Source organism: Panthera pardus, unplaced genomic scaffold (genome assembly GCF_024362965.1).
Source record: "Panthera pardus isolate Hobbes unplaced genomic scaffold, ASM2436296v1 HiC_scaffold_18, whole genome shotgun sequence".
Taxonomy (NCBI): Eukaryota; Metazoa; Chordata; class Mammalia; order Carnivora; family Felidae; genus Panthera; species Panthera pardus.
The window spans coordinates 15,871,175-15,893,273 of NW_026526743.1; the positions used below are offsets into that span (position 1 = coordinate 15,871,175).

General features: G+C 53.2%; 1 protein-coding gene across 6 annotated transcripts in view; it reads right to left on the bottom strand.

The window, feature by feature from the left end:
- The window catches only part of SIPA1L3 (signal induced proliferation associated 1 like 3), a 237,412-nt gene that overhangs the window by 78,193 nt on the left and 137,120 nt on the right, over positions 1-22,099 (bottom strand). For all 6 annotated transcript variants that reach the window (XM_019432064.2, XM_019432058.2, XM_019432059.2 and 3 more), the window contains 6 exons: positions 20,196-22,016; positions 16,618-16,748; positions 8,532-8,720; positions 7,512-7,686; positions 4,426-4,529; positions 2,516-2,673 (listed from right to left, as the gene is read on the bottom strand). In XM_019432064.2, the coding sequence (XP_019287609.1) occupies positions 2,516-2,673; positions 4,426-4,529; positions 7,512-7,686; positions 8,532-8,720; positions 16,618-16,748; positions 20,196-21,708 (2,270 nt within the window). In that variant the 5' untranslated portion in view covers positions 21,709-22,016. The remainder of the gene's footprint in view (positions 1-2,515; positions 2,674-4,425; positions 4,530-7,511; positions 7,687-8,531; positions 8,721-16,617; positions 16,749-20,195; positions 22,017-22,099) is intronic.

Below are 22,099 nucleotides of genomic sequence, written 5' to 3' on the forward strand. Positions count from 1 at the left end.
TGCGACACCAGGTCACCTGGTCACTGTAGCTCAGTAAGTATTTCCAGAATATTCACAATTACTCATTCAACAATTCTTTTCTCGGTGCCTATGATATTTGGGCCAGGCATCTGTCCGGCCAGCAAAAATGTTTTTAAGGCTCACTGTATGGCAAGCCCCGTGTCACAATAGATACATGAAGGGGAATGTGACATGGGGTTACTACCTTCAAGGGAGGCAAGGGCCACGCTAATAAGTCATTTTTACAGCATGAGTGCTGCCACAGAAATGTGTTTGGGGACACAGAGGGGACCGGGTGTGGTCTGTCCGGAGAGCAGCTGCCTGTAGGGAAGGAGGGGAGAGGAAGGGAGAGGGTGTGGGAGGGGGTAAGCTTTGGTTGTATCTTTAACATTTTCTTTCTTTAAAAATAAAGAAAAGAGAGAGAGCTGAAGCAAATATGGCGAAATGTTAACATCTGCTAAATCTGGTGGTAGGCACATGGGTGTCTGTTATATTATTTTCTGTGCTTTTCAGGATGTTTAAAATATTGCATAATAAAAATATTTTAAATTAAATTGTAAGAAACAAGAAGGGTTTGTGAATCAGAAGCAAGCAAGCATCCTGGACACCATGCAAAGGCTGGCCTGGAAAGGTGGGGGGTTGGTGGAAGGTTGCCGTGACAGCCCTGGTGGGAGCATGGGAAGGGGAGGAAGGCCACCCCCATGCCCCCGGCTCAACCCCCTGCCTCTGATGTGCCAGGAGAGGGAGGCCTTCTCCTCTGTGGTGTGTGTGTGTGTGTGTGTGTGTGTGTGTGTGTGTGTGTGTGTACGCGCGCGCGCGCACAACTCCATCTTCCCTCACCAGGGCTACCTTTCAGCTGCCGAGGAACGTGGGACCTCCGAGTGAGCTCTGGCTCTCACAGCCCGGAGGTGTGGGCACGGGTAGCTGCTGCTCAGAGTACCAGATGCAAACGGGTGAGGACACAGGGGGCCTGTGGCCTGATGCCCCGTGGAGGCCCTGCCATGCAGTGTGCTGGCTCCCAGCAGCCACCTGGGCGGCACATCCAGGACAGTGTTCTGAACCACACGCGCTACGCGGTGGATCCCCCCCTCCCTTCTCTCACACACCTGGCTGACACAAGAAAATGGGAGATTCCGGCAATTCCTCAAGACTACCAGTGCACGACGCACACACCCTTGGGCCCAGGGACTCCAGTTTCAGGAATTCTCCCATCTGTATAGTCGGACACAAGTGCAAGGAGAGCGGATGCAAGGTTGTTCGCTGCCGGATGGAGGGGAAGAGCGGCTGACAGGAAACGGCCCAGGTGCCCATCGATGGGGGGAGATTCTCATGCATCCGCACGATGGAATGAAAAAGCACTTTATGTATTGGTTTGGAGAGATCTCAAGGATTGGTGAGAAAATACAGGATTCAGAACAGCGTGTGTTATGCTCCATTCGTGTTAAAGAGGTGAAGAAGAATACTTGTAAGCACGTGCTGGTGTATGTATAAAACATCAGGATGCACAAGAAACCGCGAACAGGACAGCTGGGTGGTGGGAGACTGTGACCTTTTTTACTTTTTTATGTTACATTTTGTACCTTTTGAATTTCAAACCGTTCTCAGAAAATGGAAAATAGCGCTCCCTTGCCCATTCCCCGGAGCTTGCGGTGCTATCCCAGGGGCAAGTGCTGCCCTTGGCCCGGGGCCTAGGTCCTTGATCAGCTGGTTTTCAAGGACGAGGGCTCTCTCCTCACCCCACACCCAGAGTGCTTTCCATCTGGCCTCTGGGTGCTGGCCACTCCGCTGGTGAGAACTGGGGCTTGGGGAGGATGCTGAATGAGCCTGCGGCCTGTGTCGCCTGTTGATCTGTGAACCAGAACCACACCTCTATCCCTGCCCCCGTCCTTCCAACTTGTGATTTCCCCCTGGGCCACCACTCCTATGCCTCAGCCCTGTGCCCGCTACCCAGGCGTGGCGTAGGGGTGGTTTCACTCTATGATGGGCACCTCACCCCCAACCAGATCAGTGAGCCGCAATTCTGGGGCTTCTTTTCCTGGGAAAGCAAAGCTTTCTTTTTGCTGGATTTGCAGCTGGGAGGATGTCGAGCTCAGAGCTGCCAGCAAATGAGGCAATGTATAGGAAAGTGGAGCAGATCCAGCTACGCCCGAACCTGTCATTTGGGAGTCGATGTATACGAATGCCTTCTGTCTTAAGCCAGGTTGAGGAGGAGTTTTTGTCCCTTGCAACCAAAAGATTCCAGGCAACTACAAATTCCCGACGGTCTCCTTATCAACACTGGGGTGCCATGCCCCTTTCTCGCTGAGGATCGCTCTCTTGGAAGGCGCGGGAATGTGAGGACAAAGCTTCCCTGAAAGCAACACAGGAGCCGGCCCACCTGGGCGGCTGCTCTCTGCTGGCTGTCTTTCTGCACGCTGCCTGGAGGCTGGGAATCGGCTGCTGTGACTTCCTGTGTGTGCAGGGGTTGGGGGCCGTCCCGGGGCTGTTCCCTGGGGCCCACGTGGGAGGTGCATACCTGTAGCAGACATTATCAGTGCAGGGGTTGTGGGCTCGGACAATGATGAAGACGTGCTGAAAGTGTGAGCGGATGTTCTTGGGGGTGAAAGGCAGCGCCCCCGGCTCCTGGAAGATGATCGTCACAATGTCGTTTCCTATGTGCCTCTTCCTTAGTAGCTGGTGAATGGAAACAGGGGACAGGAGGGCGGCACCAGTTGGCTTGAGGGCCCTGCCTGGACCCTCACAGCAGCCTCCCACCGCCCTGTGGTTCTTGCCCCCCTCTCCCGTCTGGTCCCCACACGCAGCCAGCGAGAGCCCCGGACTTTGGTCGGATCGTGTCTCTCCTCGCTCAGAGCCCTCCAGTGTCTCCACCTCACTCGGGGGAAAAGACCGAGTCCCCACATGGCCCAGGGGGCCCCATGCCCCCCGTGCCACCTGCCCCCACCGCCGCTCTGACATCTCCTCCCACGTTCTCCCTCGCTTACTCTGTTCGACCACGCAGGCCTCCTGCTGCTCCTCAAACATGCCTTGTTTCCTCAAGGCCTCTGCAGTGACTGTTCCCTCGGCATGAAACATTCTTCCCAGACAACTCCATGTGGCTCCCTCTTTCAGGTCTTTGCTGAGACACCTCCCTCCCATGGAGGCCTTCGCTGAGTGTCCCCACGACATGCCCTCTCTCTACTATCCTGCCGCCGTCACTCGACATTTATCGACACTCGGCACACGGTGGCTCTTCCCTCTTCCTTCTGTTTCTGGTCTGTCCCTTCCCACTAACACGTCAGCCCTGCGACGCCAGTGGTTTTGCCTGTTTCGTTTGCGGCCTACTGCTGTGTCCTCGGTGTGAGAGCAGCGCACGGCACACAGCTCTTACAGAATGCTCACAGGTTAACCTTATGAGGCCATGGACACCTGACCACTGCTGGTCTATAAAATCTACAACGTCACCTGTACCAATGGAAATAATATACACTTGCTGAACCACAAGTCTGTGGGGTTTCTGTTCTTTAGAAACTAGGAAGAGTTGTTTCAGGACAGAATCTGCACGGCACATCTAGGAGAGGAGCTGCAGGAAGCAGGTATTAGCTGTTCTTGCCCACTTAGCATCCTTTCCTTCTTCTCCTGACAGCTACGTCCCTCCCCTGCAGGAAAGCACCTGCCTGATCTCTATCAGCGTTTCAAGTTGAGCTGACCCCATCCATCCCCAGGGGTGGGCACGTGCTTCCGGCTCGGCCAGTCAGCCCATTCCTTCCCTGCCCCAGGCCCCGGGGACTGGCAAGTGAATAGTCCAACAAGATTCAGCCCTGAAACGTTTCTGGGACACTAGGGAGGCACAGCTGTCTCCCCCACTGGGGTGGCTACGTTGGTGGGATGTGAGCTGAGGGCAGCTAGGGGGCATCTCTGCCACTACCTGGGAAGACCTGAAAATAAGGTCACTATGAAGAAAAGCAGAGCTGCAAAATTCAAAGGGTCCCTAACATGCTTTGAGCCCCCGGATCCAGCCGTACCTAACGCTAGCCCTGTGCTGGCACGTCAGAGTTACATAACCCAGTAAAACCCATTTATTGTTTATGCCAATTTGGTTCGTATTTCTGTTACTTCTGGTTGAAATAACATTGACTGGTTTGTTCTTCTTTCTCACAGGACCGCTGATGACTCAAGAGACCTTGAGGGGAGCTGGGGTAGCTACAGGCAAGCAGGGTGGCTAAGGAACAGCTAGGAAAAAACTGATCTCAAACGACACCTGACCTAGCCTCCATCCCCCAGGTGATGTGACCATGGTGCAGAGGGTCTCCAAGGCCATGGGCGGCAGCAGGAGAGCCCATGCCAGCCAGACAGCCAGCTAACGACCGCGGGGAGGGAGACTGCCTTGGGGTTCAGTTGTGCACCAACTGGAAATCACATGGGACCCCTGCCCTGGGCCCCACTGACCTGCTGCCTGTTGTTGGGGGTGTAAGGGAGCAGGGTGGAGACGTGGAACATGATCTCGTAGTCCTGGTATGTCGTGTAGAGGGAGTGGGTGCCCGTAGAGTCGGCTGCAACAGAAACACCAGTTAGCACCACGTTTCCCAAACCTCTGGGCTTGTGCCACAGCCCACATGCCATCTGTGTTAGTTTTTAGCTTGATGTTTTCACTTCACTCTACTCTTTAAAATTAAATAAATTTAGGTAAAAAGGAAACCTTATGTTAGACACCCACCAGACTGGTAAAAAAAAAAAAAAATTAAAAGTCTGACCGTACCAAGGGTTGGCGGTGATGTAGAATGACTGGAGCCCTTTATGCGGCTGGTCAGGCATGCGAATTGGTGCAACCACTTTGGAAAACTTTTTCACAACATCTAGTGAACCTAAAGATCAGCTTAATTGATGACTCAACACTTCGTCTCCTAGGATCATAATCCAGAGAAAAGGTACACATGTGCCCTGGGATATGGGTACAGACACCTTCAAATGTCAGTCACAAGAATGGATCAACCATGAAACGAGCCACAGTCACCACATGGGCGAATCCCATATATACAATGTTGAATGAAAGATGCCAGACACAAGAGGAGCATGTAGCGTGTGATTCCATTCGCGTTACGTTCAAAAACAGGCAAAACAAATGCTGTTTAGAGACGCATGTATAGGTGGCAAAACTATGAATGATAATCACGAGAGTCAGGATACTGGTTATCTCTAACGGGAGGGGGTTGTGACCAGGCAGAAGCACATCTGATTGTTGGCTCCATGTTTCCGAGGGGGAAACTGAGGCACAGGGAGGGAGGGACTTGCCTAAGGTCACACTGCAATGCGCAGTGAAGTCTGGACTGGAACTCGGGATGTGGGACTCCAGTGTTTTCTTAACAGGACTCAGTGTTGCTCTTACCCAAATCCCTAAACTTCAGCCCTAAAGGCCCTGCACGGTGGGTCCTGCCTGCCTTCCTCACTTCATCCTCTCTCTACATGAACTTCCCTGGACAACAGCCTTTAGACCTCGGGGCTTTTGCATGTGCCGTTCCTTTACCTGGAATACTTTCGGGCTCCTTCATTGCCTCCTTTATTCCAACTCACTCTCCTCAGGCCACATGCCATGTTCTCAAGGAGCCCTTCCCCACTCCAACATAAGATCAGGTGCCCCATACATGCTCCTATCATCTTGAACTGCCCAGGGAGGAAGGCTGGGAGGTTTCTGTGGAGCGCGTGAATGAGCCCACGAACCATGTTGCCAGGAACTCCAGGGTGTCATGTTCACCCCGGGAAGCCCATTCTTCCAGCAAGCTTTATCTAGTTGAAGGTGCTGGGGAAACAGTGGTAGAACAGGCCCAAGAGTCCCCGTTCTTGAGGCCTCACATTTTAGGGTGGGGGGTAGCTGTGACAGGTGAGGGCACTGAAGCCACAGCTGGTCAGTGCCAGAGCCAGGCCTGAAGCCAGGAGACCTTCAGGTGGCTGCAAGCCCAGGGCATCCCTGTCTGGTAGCTGGGGAGACTGGCCGGGAGCACCGTGCTCCTTGGGATCCTCAGAGAAAATCCGCTTCCTGCAGAAGCCACGTGGCAGCGGCTGGTGTGCCCTCGAGTGCTGATTCTCTGTGAGGCACTGTGCCAGCATCTGACGCTCACGGCCAACTCGGGGACGGGGGGAAAGACTATGGCCATCACTTCGTGCAGGACGCTGACCCTCAGGAGCAGGCATCTGTCTGAGAAGGCGGACAGTAAGTCTCCGCTTCCTTTTTCTGAGCACACTGCCCCCACACTGAAGGAATCACCAGCGGAACCACTCCTGCTGCGGGCTTCCAGAGCGCCAGGAGCGGACAGGATGCAGGCAGCTCGGGGAGGCCAGGCAGGTCCAGGGTCTGACACAGAGCGAGGGCTCAGTAAGATAGTTCAACACCGCGCTCCCGAGGTAAACACAACTTTACAGATGAGGAAACGGAGGCAGAGACAGCCAAAGCCACTGGTCCAACACCCCTAAACGAGCAATGGCTCATCCCTCCCACTGCTTCCTTCAACAGACAACAGCCATAAGCACCCGCCTAACACTTCATCCTTGTCTCTAAACGTGGTCTCATCTGGGCCTCCCTTCTCCAGATGAGGAAACTGAGGCATGGCCAGGTAAGGTGAGGAGCCAGTGATCAAGCCACAGCCCCATCGCTCAGGGCCCGACTCAGCCTAAGCAACTATCCCAGCTACAGCTCACCTCTAAGGGGTCCTTCCCATAGGGAGCCGTGACGCCAATTTACAACATCACTCTTCCAACCCCCCAAAACTGCCAGGACATATTTTAATCCTATAGATCATATATAAACATATTATGCATATAGATGCATATTTATGTGTGGAAATGCCAGAACGGGTATGTTGTACCTCGCACCTGCCTTAAGAAACAGACCGCCTGCCACCAATACTCTTGTGAAAATGTGAGTATCGTTTCCTAGTTATATCCACACTCTCCCTGGAGGCAACCACTACCTTGAACGTCATGTCCATCACGGCCTTGCTTTTCTGTAGTTTTCCTACGTCAGAACAACCCCCCCAGACAATACACTGTTGAATAAAAGCCATCTTTCGGCACCTGCTTTTGTGAGGCCCCCTGTCCACGCTCAACATCAAGTACGTGGCCTTCGTCCAGGCTGACGCCTGCAGCTCTAGTTCACTGCTGTCATTGCCACACAGCTCTCTGCCGCACGAAATACCACAATTCTGCCCGTGCACGCTGGGCACCATCCAAGCACTGGTGGTTATGAATATTCAGGACATCTCCCAACGCACATGTGCATGAGTTCCCAGAGGACATGTCTAGGAGCGCAACTGCTGACTCACAGGGTAGGTGGGTCTTTAAACTTTACTAGAACATGCCATACTGCTTTCCAAAGCGGTCGCACTCTCTGCACCCCCGTCAGCAGAGTCTGAGAGCTCCCACGGCTCTGCGTCCTTACCCAGGTATCATCAGGCCTTGTGACGTTTGCCCCTGGGGTGGCCGTGGGGTGGTGGTCCACCGGGATCCCACTGGTTCCCCCACGAGGCCACTGTGCCACTTACTCTTGACATCCAGCTGGGCGGCGTACTTGGTGAAGCCCTTCAGGCAGACCTTCTCCCCGATCAGGGAGAGGAACTCCTCAAAGGCGGGGCCGGCCTCCTCGTTGTTGTACATCTCCTCCTCCGAGCTCTGGCCGGCCTTGCAGTAGAGGATGCCCACTTTGTGTTTCCGGCACAGCTGCAGAGGCGGGCCGGGCAGAGACGTCAGAGGGAGGGGAAAAAGGGGCTTTCTCAGGCGCGGTGCCCAAGGAGCTCCTGGGGTCACATAATAACTCGGGGCCGCAGCCAGAGAGGAGGGAGAAAGGTGTGGGGGGCACATCCCAGTTGTCCCTCCCCTCCCCTCCCATTCCAGAGAGGCACAACAAGGTGTCGCACAGCCCACTCTCGTTTCTCTACGGAGGGCCACGCCACTCTCAAGAATTAAGACACCGTTGCCTTGGCTGGCTGCCCACAGGAGGTGGACTGGAACTGGCTAAGACTTGGCAAGAGGAAATTCTCCAGGGCTCAGGGCTCAGTGCAGTCAACTGTTTTCAGGGAGTGGGCCCTCAGTGACCACATGTTTATTTTATGTATCTCATTCTCCTGGTCACTGGTGACTGGACCTTGACAGACACCTGACCTAAGCGTGGGCCAGTCAGAAGCTCTCCTGGGACCAAGAGTCAGCTAGCTGGGGTCTGCACGTGGCTGTTATTCTCACAGAAACTCTGGGAGCTGTGGGAGGATGGAGAAGCAAAGGGAGCCAGTGTGCAGAGATGGGAACATGCCCCCTAGCCTGTCCCCCACCATGAAACCTGGTGGGTGTCTCATCCCCAGACCATTTTCCTCCTGAGACCCAGTCATATTCTTGCTCTTGGCTCCCTTGGAATTTGATTAAGAGATCCCTCTTTTTACCTAAACTAGGTTAGGTGGGTTTCTATTCTTGGAAAAAAGAACAACAACAAAAAAGACCAAGACAGAAAGAGGTACCAGGATGGGGCTGCAGGCTACGGTCCCAGGGGCCCCCCACCCGGAACCCCGGCTCACCCCTTGTTCGTCGAGCTTCAGCAGCTGCTCGGTCACCTTGGGCGTGTTGAGAGCCAGCCTCAGGCAGTGGATGTTGAGCTCCGGGATGACATACTCCAGGGCATCCTTCAGGGGCAGGCCCCGCCCCGTCCCATGCTTTGTGGCTGTGGGTGTGGCGTCCTCCAGGATGGATCCCCGCAGGGTGATGAGCTGTTTGAGGGAGAGAAGAGAAGGTCAGGAGGCTCTCAGGACCCAGGAAGGAACAAGAGCCCAGGAGGGTGTCCTATTCTCAGAGCAACGTGTGCGATGGTCAGAGAAGCTTGGGTCCCAGGGCCAGCCCGGGGTTTGGACCAGGACTTGAGCTTGCCGCCTCCTGCTTGTGTGATCTTGAGCAAGCGCCTTCAGATCTCTGGGCCTCAGCTTCTCTTTCACGAAATGGGTACGGTGACGGCATCAAAGCCCAGAAGAGCGCCGGGAGGATTAAGTGGATGAGTCAATGAGACAACGGATGGAGCACACCTTCATCCGTCAACAAACACCGACTACGTGCCCCCGAGACCTAGCCCTGTTCTGGGTGCGGCAAACAAAACAAAGACCCAACTGGTCTTCACCCGACTGGCATTTAAGTGGGGACACAGATTATGTCAGCTAGTAAGATGTATAATGAATAAAACAGGCTCCACAAGGCAAACCCTCAACGAACACTGTCTTCATTACAACACGTGTGAACATATTACTGTAGTAACATGGTTGGTCTGTGGTGGGGCCCAGGCATCTACGTACATGTGCATATACATATTCATACTTATACCAATGTATACTTACACAGACACACACACACACACACACACACACACACACACACACACACACACCTTTTCAGTGCCATTCAAATGATTCTGCTGTGCAGCCAGGATTGAAAACTTTTAGTCAGGCCAATCACGGCCACCTCATTTCACTTTCCCAGATGGTGCTTTCCATGTTTTTCCTATAGCTGGCCACATGACTAGCTACAGGTAATGAAATGTGAGGGGAATTCAGCTGGGGAAGGACTTCTTGGACACATTTGCTTCCCTTCGTTAAAGGAAAGCCCCTTTCCACTAGCCCATTTCTTCTTGCTAAGGACACTGGTGTGAGGGTAAGATGTTTGGGGCTGTGGCAGCCATCCTGTGTTTGCGAGGAAAGAGACAACAAGAAAACCAGAGAAGTCCATCTCTGCAGCTGCCCACCTCCAGGCTTCTTGTTAGAGAATTAAAATAACCCTCTATTTGTTTTAGCTATGGTTACTCAGGTCTTCAGGTTTACTCTACAGGCAAAGCAGTTTCTAACTGATATACCTTTATAACAAAGTCGCATTTATGAAGGTGCAGTGGTACAACAGTAATTACCTAATTACGTGCACACGTCTGTTCAGGGGGAGGTTTTATCATCTCCATGTTGCAGATAAGAAAACTGAAGCTCAGAGAGGTTAGGTGCCTTCTCCAAGGTCACCACAGCTAAGTGACTAAACCAGGATTCCCACGCAGCCCTGAATTTTCCAAAACTTACAGCTTTCGCCGCTGACAGTGTTTTATTTTTATTTTTGGCTGTGAGGTTCATCCTCATACAGTAAAGTACTCAACACATGGAAGCATACCTAAAGGAATGATCACAGAGTGAACACCTAGGTAATCCCCACCAAATCAAAAAAGTATTTTCAGCCCCCCAAAACTCCTTCCCTCCTCCCCAAAGGCAACTCCACCCTGACTTCAAACTCCAGAATTTATTTCTGCCTGTTTTGGAGCTTCAGGCAGTTTGTATTCTTTTATATCTGGCTTGTTTCTCTCAATGCTGTGGATATGAGATTGGCCACGTTGCTGTGAGAAGCGGCTGTATTGCCACAACGGATTTATTCCATTCTACTGTTGAGCACGGGAACCGCTTCCAGTGTTGGACAGCTATGAACACTGCTCTTAGGAACACTCACAGGAGCTCCTCTTATTGCACATGAACAAATCTTCTTCTGGGTCTATACCTAGGAGGGCAACTGCAGAGTCACTGGGCATGTTCATCTTTAATTTTCCTGAACTGCCCAAGAATATTCCAAGTGGTTGTACCAATTCATGTCCCGCTAGCCCTGAGAGTCCCTGTGGCTTCAGGTCCTCACTTGTACCAGCTCAGGCTTCTCTATCCACAACGTGAGCTGACCATCAGGTGATGCCATGCCCAGGGCCAGGCACGCAGCTCCAGCCCCAGCAAGGCAGCATGACAGGGTATTGGCAGCAATACCGGGAAAAACACCCCCCCTCAGGGGATTGCTACAAGCACCCAAGATATACTTGAAGCTATGATACAAAGACTAAGGATGAGATGCCAGGGTGGCTCAGTTGGCTAAACATCTGACTTCAGCTCAGGTCATAATCTCGTGGTTCACGAGCCTAAGCCCCGCCTAGGGCTCTGTGCTGCAGCTCAGGGCCTGGAGCCTGCTTCACATTCTGTGTGTCTCTCTCTCTGCCCCTCCCTGCTTGTGCTCTGTCGCTCTCTCAAAAAAAAAAAAAAAAAAAGACTAAGAAGGATTAATCAGTAGTACCTGGAAAAACATGCCTGTCCTAAGTCAACAGACACAAGAGATGGCAAAAATAATGTGTCACGGCATTGCCTCTAAGCATACAGCTTGCCAAATAGGACCTGGGCAAGAGGCATGCATGGAAGGAATGGAGTGATCTTGTGTTCTGGAGTTCCCAGCTGTAGCCTTGGTAATTAATAAAAAAACAAGTAGCTTTTATCCTAAGGACAGTAGTCTTGAAACAGATCATGAAAAGCAACCATGTTGGATGCTTTGCCCTGCCAGTCTGGGAGGCCCTGGGATTGTGGGTTTCAATCAATGCACCAATTGGATCTGTTTTTGTATCCTGCTGACACTGGCCCGCAGCGCCCTCTGCTGGGGCCAAGCAGAAGCATGGTCCTGCACCTCAGTCTTTCTCCCACTCTAGAGACAGGTGGCCTACTGTCACATTTTGGCTCTGAAGACTTGACCAAAAGCCACTACTTGAAAAGCTCCCAGCTTTGCCTTCTCTGCTGGGGAGATTAAGTAGGGCACTGGCAGGGCACAACGAGTGGCCATCTCTACTCTCCACCTGGTCCTGTCTGTCATCATTGCCTACCTGGCCTATGATGATAGCTGCCTTCTGGTCTCCCTGCTCCCACACCACTGCCACCCCGGCCCAGGCCACTCTTCCTGCAGCAGCTTGAGTCAGACCACGCCTCTCCTCTGTGCAGAACGGGCTAGTGGCTTCCCATTTCTCTCCAAGTAAAATCTATACACCCTGCTCAGCCTGCAAGGCCCTGTGTGACCTCATCCTCAACGATACCCGGCATCATCTCGCTGAGGGTAAGCAGTCACACGAGCCATAGAAAAGTCTCAAGGCCATGTATGCAGGGAGGTTTCTGTTTGCACAGGTTGTTCTTTGTTGGCTCCTGACTTAGATGCATTTTTCTCTGCTGGGCGGTGGGTGCACGCGTCGGGGACTTCTGGGAGGTCACCTAGGAGTCTGTCTGCCTGGATTCAAGTCCTGACTCTACCCATTCCTTAACTGTGTAACCCTGGGCAAGTTGCTTAATTTCTCTGTGCCTTTTTCCTCATCTATAAAATGCAGATAATGACTCTCTCAAAGGGCTGTAAAGATTCAATAAGATAATCCACATACAGTGCTCAGCTTTGTATCTGGCATCCAGTGAGCGCTCAATACATGTTAGCCATTATTATGTATACACGTGTCAAATGTATTTGTACAAAACCATATGCATAGTTAAGAATTTACATTTCACCTTTAATAGGAAGCTATAGTTGACTTTTCTCCCCACTTAACAATATGCTTTGGAGATTATTTCCATAAACACACACACACACACACACGCACACAGGCGATCAGAGTTACCTACTGAATACAAATGAAGTCCTAGTCGATTCACACTATTACACTTGCTTTTTTCACTTAATAGGAGACTCTCCCTTTTCTACTTTGTACACTTCCTTATATACTTAAATTCTTAATGAGTGACTGTTACTTTTTAAATAAAAAAGAAATGACAAATCCAAACCTCTAACCCTAAGAAAATCAAGGCCCATCAAAAACTCACGTTTGCTGGGCTAAGGGGGACTTGTTGGGCTTGGAGGCCAGACCGTCCCTGGTTGCCTGGGGTTTTCCTGTGTCCTGGGAGAGACACGCCAGCAAAGGGCTCAGGCCAGGGCTCGTCCTGTCCAGGCTGGGCGGGGCAGGGGGAGGGGGGCACTGTTCAGGCGTGTGATGCCAGAGCCCAGCTCCAAGTCTGTTCCTGCCCTGGCGGGAAGCTCAGTGCTGCCAACGCTCACAACCCATCTGCCGGGAGATATGGGCCCACTCGACTGTCTGCTCAGCGGCCGGGGGTGGCCATCTGGGGCGGGCCAGCCTGCTGGCCTGGAAAACAGCCCAGGCGCTTCACCCTGGACCCCACACCTTGGTTTACGGGAGCCTAAGATATGTACATGTGGACAGGAGGATAGAACTCTGCCCGTGAACTCCACCTTTGGTTCCTGGCATGGCCCTCGGACCCTGGCGGGGGGTGGTGGGGACAGTGACAGGCCAGGCTCGTAGTAGCATCTACCACTTGGAGTACTCACTGCCTTACAGCCTCAGGCTACCACCTCACGTGTGCGAGTCCATGAGAACCTTCCCTGCCGCTCTAGGAGACAGGGAACAAACAGCACAGAGCCCATTCACAGATAAAGAAACTGAATCCAGCGGTAAAGCCAACATGATCACATGGTTAGTAAAAAACCAAGGTCACATGGTTAGTAAGTGGCAGAACTGGACTGAACCCAGGGCTGTCTATTCCCAGAGCTAGAATTCAAACCCTACAGGCAGTGTGCTGAGTGGTTAAGAGCCTGGGCCCAGGCCCCGGGAAGCTTTGGTCCATGTCCCAGCTCTGCCATTGGTGACTCTGACAAATGATGATCTCCCTGGGCTTCAGCCTCCCATCCTCATCTGTAGAATGGGAATAATGGGACCCATGTCATAAGACTGTTGAGAAGATTTGGGCTTCACGCATATAAAACATTTAGGACACTGTCTGGCAAGAATGTGTGTTAAAAGTGTTAGGTATTATTGCGGATACTGTTGTTGTTACTACTGGGGGCTGTGGACTGTCCACCTTGTCGCCATGATAGGAAGGGCTTGAGGAAGAGGCACAGCAAACCTTGCTGGCCACTGCCCGCCCTCCAACTCAGGTGATGAGGTCCTCAGGTCTGAGTGCCCAGTAGGGCAGCTCCACCAGGAGCTGGGCTCGGGGCTGAGCCTGCATGCATGTGGGGTTAGAAAAAGGCCCGGTTGTGGCTGTGAACCTCATGGTGGGCCAAAATTCACAGGGCTGCCAGGAATGTGACAAGGGGACAGTAGACTGAGACCCTTACCAATGGCTAACTTCACTGGGGTCTTCCCAAGTGCCAGGCCAAGCACTGCCTAATGTGTAAGCCCACTGGATCCATGACTATAGAGATTGTAGGGACTGTGGGAAGACTGGGATTCCCAAGAGGGAAACTGAGGCTCTGAGAGGAGAAGCCAGGTGTACAGGTTCACAGCTGGTGAATGGCTGAACTAGGAATCCATACCAGGTCTCCAATGTGCCAGATGTGATCATGCCTCAGGACCTTTGCAATGGCTGTTCCCTCTGCCTGGAATGCTCTTGTTCTAGATGTCCACATGGCTCCTTCTCTCATGTCCTTCAGGTCATTACTCAAATGTTATCTTCCCAGTGATATGTCCTTGACCATTCTGCCTAAACACTGAACCGCCCCTTACACTTATCTCTTCCTTGCTTGACTTTCTACCTTGTCATCACTTACCACATTGTGTAATTTATCAAAGTATGTGCGTATTGTCTGCCTCCCCCACAAGAGTGCAGCAGGGATGACAGGTAGTGGTGCTGGGTGAATCTCTGCCGTGTGGATGAATCCTGGACCTGTGTCCTGGGGCCTCAAGAGCCTCATGCCGATCCTGGGGCGGGGGGGGTACTGGAGGCTTGTTTTGTGGGTGTTGGGGCTAGGAAGTGCGTGGAAGCAGGCACAAGGCAGGAGCAGCACTGAGCCGGTTTCAAACTCACTGAATAGGAACCACAGCAGAAACAATATACCCCGACCCAACATCCCCGCACCCAAGTCTCATGACTCCCAGTACATGCAGTGCAGGCCGGTATTTTAAAAATTCATTCTACATATTCCATTTTTATTAATAAGAAACAGTAGCACAAAAGCGCTGGCACTAAGCTGAGTTTGTAACTCATCAGTGGGTCTGCTGTGCAGTTTTGAGCCCCGTCAGTGGAATCCCAGAGGCAGCCGAGTGGGGCTAGAGAGCAGGCCAACTCTTCCCCTTGCCACTTACTGGATGCTGCTTTGGGCAAAGCCCTCAACCTCTCAGGGCCTTGTTTCATCATCTGTCAATGAGGACAACCGGGCCTTCATCACAGAACTGTCATGACACTTAAGTGAATGAATGTACATAAAGGGTAAAGAAAACATCCGACACAGTGTTATTAAGTAGATCTGCGATGTCACGGCAGTTGTAATGAAATATTATTTGCTAGTGTTTGTTATTTCACCCAGCAGTTCCCCAGATGACGTGACACAATCTGATGCCATGTGAGCTGTCACGTCACATTCTGCCCCAGTGCTCATCTGGCCAGAGAGGTGAGGAGAGGGAAGAGGGGCTGGGTGACAGAGGTGCCGGTGACGAGGAGAGGTGGGGGCACTGTGGGACTGCCTCCTCTAAGCTGCCACAAAGCCTCTGTGTCATCCACTCCCCCTCAGCAAGAGGGTCTCCGTGAGGGGATGGGGCTAGGGTCCTCGGTGTACCATCTGCCAGTCTGGATGACGTCCAGGCTCGGCTGGCCTCACACCCAAAGTCCTTGGCGGCAGCAGCAGGCTGCTGGGGTCCCACCAGGACCTGGGCAAAGGCCAGGAACAAGGCGGATGGGGCAATGCAGGGCTGAAGGAGACCCACTTTGGGGGGCCTGCCCAGCTGACTACCATCCCTTTCCTGGAAAGCTCTTCCTTACTTGGGTCTTTTGGAAGTCTGCTGTTTTTGCTGGCCTAGCGCCCCTCTTGGCAGAAGAACTGCCTCCCCCAGGTGATTCCGACTGAACTGTCAATTACAGTGTGCTGCCCTGTCCCAGTGGAGCACACGTGATCCAAGCAGAGCCAGTCAGAGTCCTTCCCACAGATTTGGCAGCAAGTGTCTCTTCCTTGTGGAGGAGACGTACAAAGATGTAGAAGAGTTGAGCAGCCAGTCTCCATTTTCCCATGACATGGAGAGAGCTTGCTGGTGGCAGAAGAGAAGAGAATGACATTCACAATGCAAAAAAGCAGAGCTTAGAGGAACAGAGCGGTCTGGAGGCAGAATATGGTGACATCATCTGAGTGCCTGGATCCAGCTATGCCTGAAGCTAGCCCTACCCCGCCCGGATTTGCAGTTATATGAACCGAAAAATTCTATTTCTGGCTTGAACCAGTTAGATTTCTGTCAATTACAATTGAGAGTCCTAATTGAGCAGGATGCCCCCAGCAGGCCTTGTTCCCTAGCCACGGCTGATATTTAGTCTAGGGGAAGACCTCCTCTGCCCAAACCAGGACAACGGGTTTCTCTACTCAGACTTGAAAGCGCTGCGAGTGTTTTGAGCTGAGCGGCACCAACAGCAGTGCCTGCTGTGGCTGAGATTCCCCAATTCCTGCCGTGCCTGAGGCTTGCTGCCTTAATTCTTTCCATTCTGCAGGACATCTCATGATCCTGAAAGGATCCCTTACACGTCTCCCTTTATTTCCTATTCTAACCAGAGTGAATCTCTTGTACAATGTAAGTATTGTGGGCTCTCCAAGATCCCACTCCTGGCCTGGCCCCTTATTCACTGAGCCCATACAAGTCACTTCATTTCTCTGAGTCTTAGTCTTCTCTTCTGTAAAATGGAGACACGAACAGAAGTGCTCTCGGGAGGTTATTAGGAGGACTGCGTGAGGTGAAGCAGGGGAAGCACCTACCACAGAGGGTGAGGGGCTATCGAGCTGTAATTTACGTAAACTAATAACGGTGATGCCACTTACCTCACGGGTCCGGAAGATGATCCTGTACTGGTACTGAGGCCCGTGGTCCTTGTGGTCCTCCAACTTCTCCCGCTTGATGCTCACAGCCACTGGCCCCAGTTTCTCGTCCACACCAAAGTAATTGGCATGTTCTGAGAGGGAAGCGTTCAGAGTGAGTTCTCTGGGAAGGAGGGGTGATGCCCGGGGCAGGTTCTTGGGCAACCCATGGGATCCTGCTCACACAAACCTCCCGCCTGGTCATGGCCACACTCGACAGAGAGACTGACGGCAAGACCTGACTGTGCCACCTCAGCCAAGTCACAGAACTTTTTTGAGCCTCAGTTCCTCCATCCGAAAAACGGGCGCCCTGACACTACCCGTAACTCATCGAGTCGATGTGAGGTGAGGGTGAAATGAGACTACAAATATTAAATGCTTAGCACAGTGTCTGGCACGTAAAAAACACAGCCTATGGTTATCCCAGATTTGCAAACGTCCATCATTGGCTCAGCTGCCAACCAGCCCTGTGAAGCGGTTAAGATTCTATTCTACCGCGCTGCTCGCAGGACTCAAATCCGGGGTGTCTGCCACTAGGTTAGATGGACGGCCCAGGCCAAGGCACTCCACAGCACTTTCATCAGGAAAACGGGAGCAGTAAGGCTGGACACACCTCTCAGCACAGTTGTGAGGATCAAACAGGTTAACAGGCGTGAAGCACTTAGCACAGAGCCAAGTACACAGTAAGCACGAAAGAAATGCTAGCTCTTATCATCCCAGGGCGTGATGTTTGTCACAGAAAAGGGACCATGATTCAAGTCCCCAAGCATCGCTTTTAGCCAACCATGCTTCTACACACCTAGGATACTTAAACGCTACTCTTTTCCCTCCCTCAATAGAGCCACTGAATCATGGAGCAGGTCTCCTGTTCTCTCCCCTAAAGAGCAGCTGTCTCCCCCTTTCTCTAAAACATGCTGCTGTTTTCTAATCCTTCCAGCAAACAGTTTTTTCCAATGTGTAACCCAAGGGTTTCCTGCTTGTGGTGGATAGCCACCGGCAGCCTGTCTTGACTCAAGTCAACATCCACCCCTTGCCAGAAATTCCTTCCCATCCCGGTGCTCTGAATATTTAGCTGATGGTTCCTGTTCTCATGAGATGCTTTTAGTGAACCAAAAGCTTATCGAAGGCCTAAATAATGTGTTAATTAACGGTGCCAGTCAGACCAGTACCTGCACTGGGTTAAACCATCTCCCCAGCAGGTCAGAGAGCATAAGCAGTATCTGCTCCACAGATAATCGGTTCATTCCTAAACATCTGCAGGGCTTGTTCTGTTTTGTTTTCTCCCGAAGCATACCCAGCGCCCTGCATTCCTGGCATATAGCAGGCGCTCACTGAACAATGACCGATGAGGAATTTATAAACTTCCAGGGCTACCAAGAAGTCCAATTTTGAAAGAAAAAAAATTTTTCTTAAATAAAGCTCCCTAGTGAGTACTTACTATCTGCCCAATGAAGAACTAAGTGCTTTAATGTACAATTTTATTTGATCCTCACCAATCTTACGTTGGTATTTCTATATGTGAGTTGGAAACAATGTGTTCTCTGTTGGTTAGGTACAAAAATGTAGAATCAGGTTTTGACTGAGTCATTCAAATCCTCTACAGCCTGATTTCTTGACCACTAGATGGGTGAATTTCAGAGAGACCCTGTCAGCGTCTCCCACTGATTGTTTACTTCTCCCTGTAGCCTTATCTGTTTTTCACTTATATCCCCCTAACCCAGGTTGCCAGGTGCACAAACATTCACAACTTTTCTCATTAGCAACTGTCTGGAACTTTCTTTTTCCCCATCCTTTCGATTTCTGTGTCCTTTTGTTTTGGGACATGCGATGCTGCTACAATCGTCTCCATTCCTCACGTGAGGACAGAGTCCCAGGGGTGAAATATGTCATACAAGCTAATAAGCTATGACACAGGCACCCTGAACCCAGGGCTGTCTGGACTCCAATGCTGGAGCTCCAGAGCCTGCACGCACTCTGAGCCCTGTGGAATGACTTAGTTGAAATTTGTTAGGTTTGACTAGGACACTGGCTGAAAACAATTTTTTTAAATAGTTGCTGTGGAGTACTAGCTGCCTATCCATTCTATTCTGCCCTTCTTTTCAAGAAAAACCCTCTATTCTTAGGGGAGGAAAAGGGGATTTGTCTAGTTGAAAACCTGTATTTCCCAGCCTTCCTTGTAGATAGGAGTGGTCAATAAGCAGCAGTGGCTGGATGGGGCTTCTGAGAAAGCTTTTTAAAGGGAGGTGATTTGACAAGAGATCTGCCTTTTTGCCTTTACCCTTTCCTCTTTCTTTGCCTGGAAATATGGATGCGACAGCTGGAGCTGCAGCAGCCATCTTGGACCAGACCACCTGAGGGCTGGAGGACATGCACTAAGGATGGCATTCCACTGATGCTGAGGGGTAACCACACCAGCCCTGGGCTGCTGACCTCCAGACTTCTTTATATCATAGAAATAAGCTTCTATGTAGTTAAAGTCTGTCACTGGCAGTTATGAGCAATTCCAATTCTAAACCAATACAGTTGTCAGCATTTAAAAATTAGGAGAATCCGCATAAAAAAAAAAAAAAAAAGCTTCATTTCAGGAGAATCCTGAAAGATCGGAAAGGCTGGCAACACTGGGTTTGCCTGTATTTCCTGCATGACAACGGTGAGCTGGAGCTGAGCAGGAGCTGCCCTTTGCCCCAGCCCTGCCCGGCTCCTGTAGCTGCCTGGGTTCTCTGCACGATGCTGTGTTGTCTCCTCAAATTGTCCCACCAGCACTGATGAACCTAATGATGCAGGAAGCCCATGTCTCCCTCATGTTAACAACTTCTAAACGTCAATAGCTCCACCTTCAGAGGGGATCCAGAACCTGCCTGCTTAGTCCCGCACTCATGGGCTCCCAACCTGGATGTGTCCATCATCCTCTCCTGCTTGGATTACTACAGCAGCCTCCTCCCTGGCTTCCCTGCTTCCCCCTCCCCCAGCATCTGTCCCCCAGGAGGAGGCTGTGAACACCTGAGTCACTTCAGGGCCTTCTCTGCTCCTCAGAACTCTCTTGTGGCTCCATCTCACTCAGGGCAAAGACAGTGAGAGTCCTCGTCATGACTCACAAAGTCCCACACTGTGTGTCTCGTCACCTCTCTCCCTCAGCTCCTGCCACACTCTCTCAGCCACTCTGTCCCAGCAACACTGGCCTCCTCCCTCCTCCTTTAGTGTTTCAGGACTATTGAACTTGCTCTTCCCTGTGCAGGAACACTGTCCCCAAGCTCCACACAGCTCCTTCCTTCAGCTCTGTACTCAACTACCTAGGAGGTCCTCCCAAACCATTCCCTATTGCAAGCGAAGCCTCTGACCTTGACACGATTTCCCTCTCCCTTACTTTGTTTCTCCATAGCACTTGCCACCCTATGCTGCCTTATATATTTTGCACATTAATCAAGTTTTTTTTTGTCTTGCTCCCCACCGCCCCCCCCCCATGTGGGTGGGCGCACATAGGGAATGCATGAGCGGCGGGGGTCCTGGGGACAAGCCGCTGCCACCCGCCTGCCCCCCGTCACCTCGACCCACGAAGTGGTCCTGGTAGTAGCGGGCACCCAGGTCCACGTGCTCGATGCTGTACTGCCGCGGGCGGCTCTGCGTCCTCTGCTGCTCCTTGGGCACCTCCAGCACCGAGATGCTGGCGTTGGTGCGGTGCGCGCTGAGGGCGGGCTCGGCGGGGCGGCCCTCGCCGCCGCTGCCGCCCGGGGAGCCCACGGCCGCCCGCGAGAAGCTCACGTTGCGCTCGCACTCGCCGCCGATCTCGTTGCGGAAGTGCGGGCAGCTGAGCAGCAGGTCGTTGCTGTTGTCGTCGCCCAGGTCCTGCTCCAGGTTCTCCTTGCAGTTCAGGTCCTCCGTGCTGGGGAAGGCGGCGTCCAGGCCGCCCAGGCCGTGGGCCCGCGACGCCGAGAGGGCGGCCGTGGCGGAGGCGGCCGAGGCGCCCGTGGTGGTGTTGCGCCGCTGCGCCGTGGCCACCCTGTTGGCGGCCGCCTCGTTGAGGTCGAACAGCATGCTCTGCACGTCAAAGTGGGCGAAGCTCTTCTGGCAGACCCACGGGCGGCCGGCCTCCGGGGGGCTCCGGCCCTCCTCGGCCTCCCCCGGGGCCCGGCCGGCCTCGCCGTCCGTCTTCCCGCTCCTCAGCTTCCGGAAGATGGACGAGTCGGCCGCGTCCCCGCCGCCCAGGCCGCGCGCGGGCTTCTTGCGGGCCTTCTCTTTCTCCTTGGCGGGCTGGAGCACCAGGAGGCTGTCCTTGGCGGGCTGCCCGTTGCGGGGGTCCCCCTTGGCTCCGCCGCCGCCCCCCGGGACGTGGGGTCCCGGATCAGCCTGGAGCAGCTCACTGAGGGGCTGGGGGCCCGCGGCCTCCGGCTGTTCGCTGCGGAACTCGTTGAGAATGTCGAAGAAGCTCTGCTCCGGCACGCCCTGCACATCGATGGAGGACGTGCTGCCGTACTCGCGGAAGAGGGGCAGGGCCCCTGTGTGCCGGGGTCCCCGCGGCTCCCCCGCGTCCTCCGCGTCACACTCGCTGAGGGTGATCTCGCTGCTGCTGCGGTGCCGCAGGGGGAGGAAGGCCCTGCCGGGGGACCGGGGCCACCCGTCCTGGAATTCCACATCTTTGGACCTTCTCCTGGAGAGTCTGTGGAAGGCTTTGGGCACTGAGGAAGCCGGGGTGCTGACAGGAGGCTGTCCGTTCTGTACGCTCCTCATGGAATGGGCCACCTTTGTGGCCTTCGTGCCGTCTGCGTCCTGTGAGGGGCTTGGGTTGTTCTGCTCTCTCAGGGCGTCCCGCTTGGGCGGCCAGTCGGCCACTCTTGCGCGCACACCCATCTTGGGCACTGCAGGGGTGGTGGGACTGGGGCGGGTGGTGGCGCCGACTGGGCTCTCACCAATGGGCTGCGGCATGCCCCCGTTCTGGACCCAGAATCCCATGGGAGCATAGTCCCCTGCGTGTGGCCCGGGGAGGACATCGGCCCCCCTGGCCCCACAACTGGCTGCCAGATCCACACCATCACTGGGAATGGGCCGATAGGTGGTCATAGTCCACGGGCACTGGAGTGCTACTGGCTCCCGTGAGCTGCCGAGTAACTTTATGGGGTCCCCTGGCCCTCAGCCATTGTTCAGGGCCGCCAGTCCCAGGATGAAGGATGCTGGCCCTTGAAGCCTGACCGGAAGGTTGTGAGCCTGTGGAGTCCAGTTCTCCACCATCGCTGTGGACAACCGAGCCGGGACAACCTCAGGAGGCAGGTGCTGTCCTAGGGTCTCCGGACTGGGCGGCTCAGCAGGACAGAGCAAGCAGTAGATGTGGGCGAGGGCCAGCAGGCTGCTGGGCTGTCTTCCCTGCCATGCTGAAAAAGGAGAGAAGGCAAAGGTGAGATGTGATGTTACTGTTCCCAGAGAAACTTTGTGTGTGACAGCTTTATACTCATTT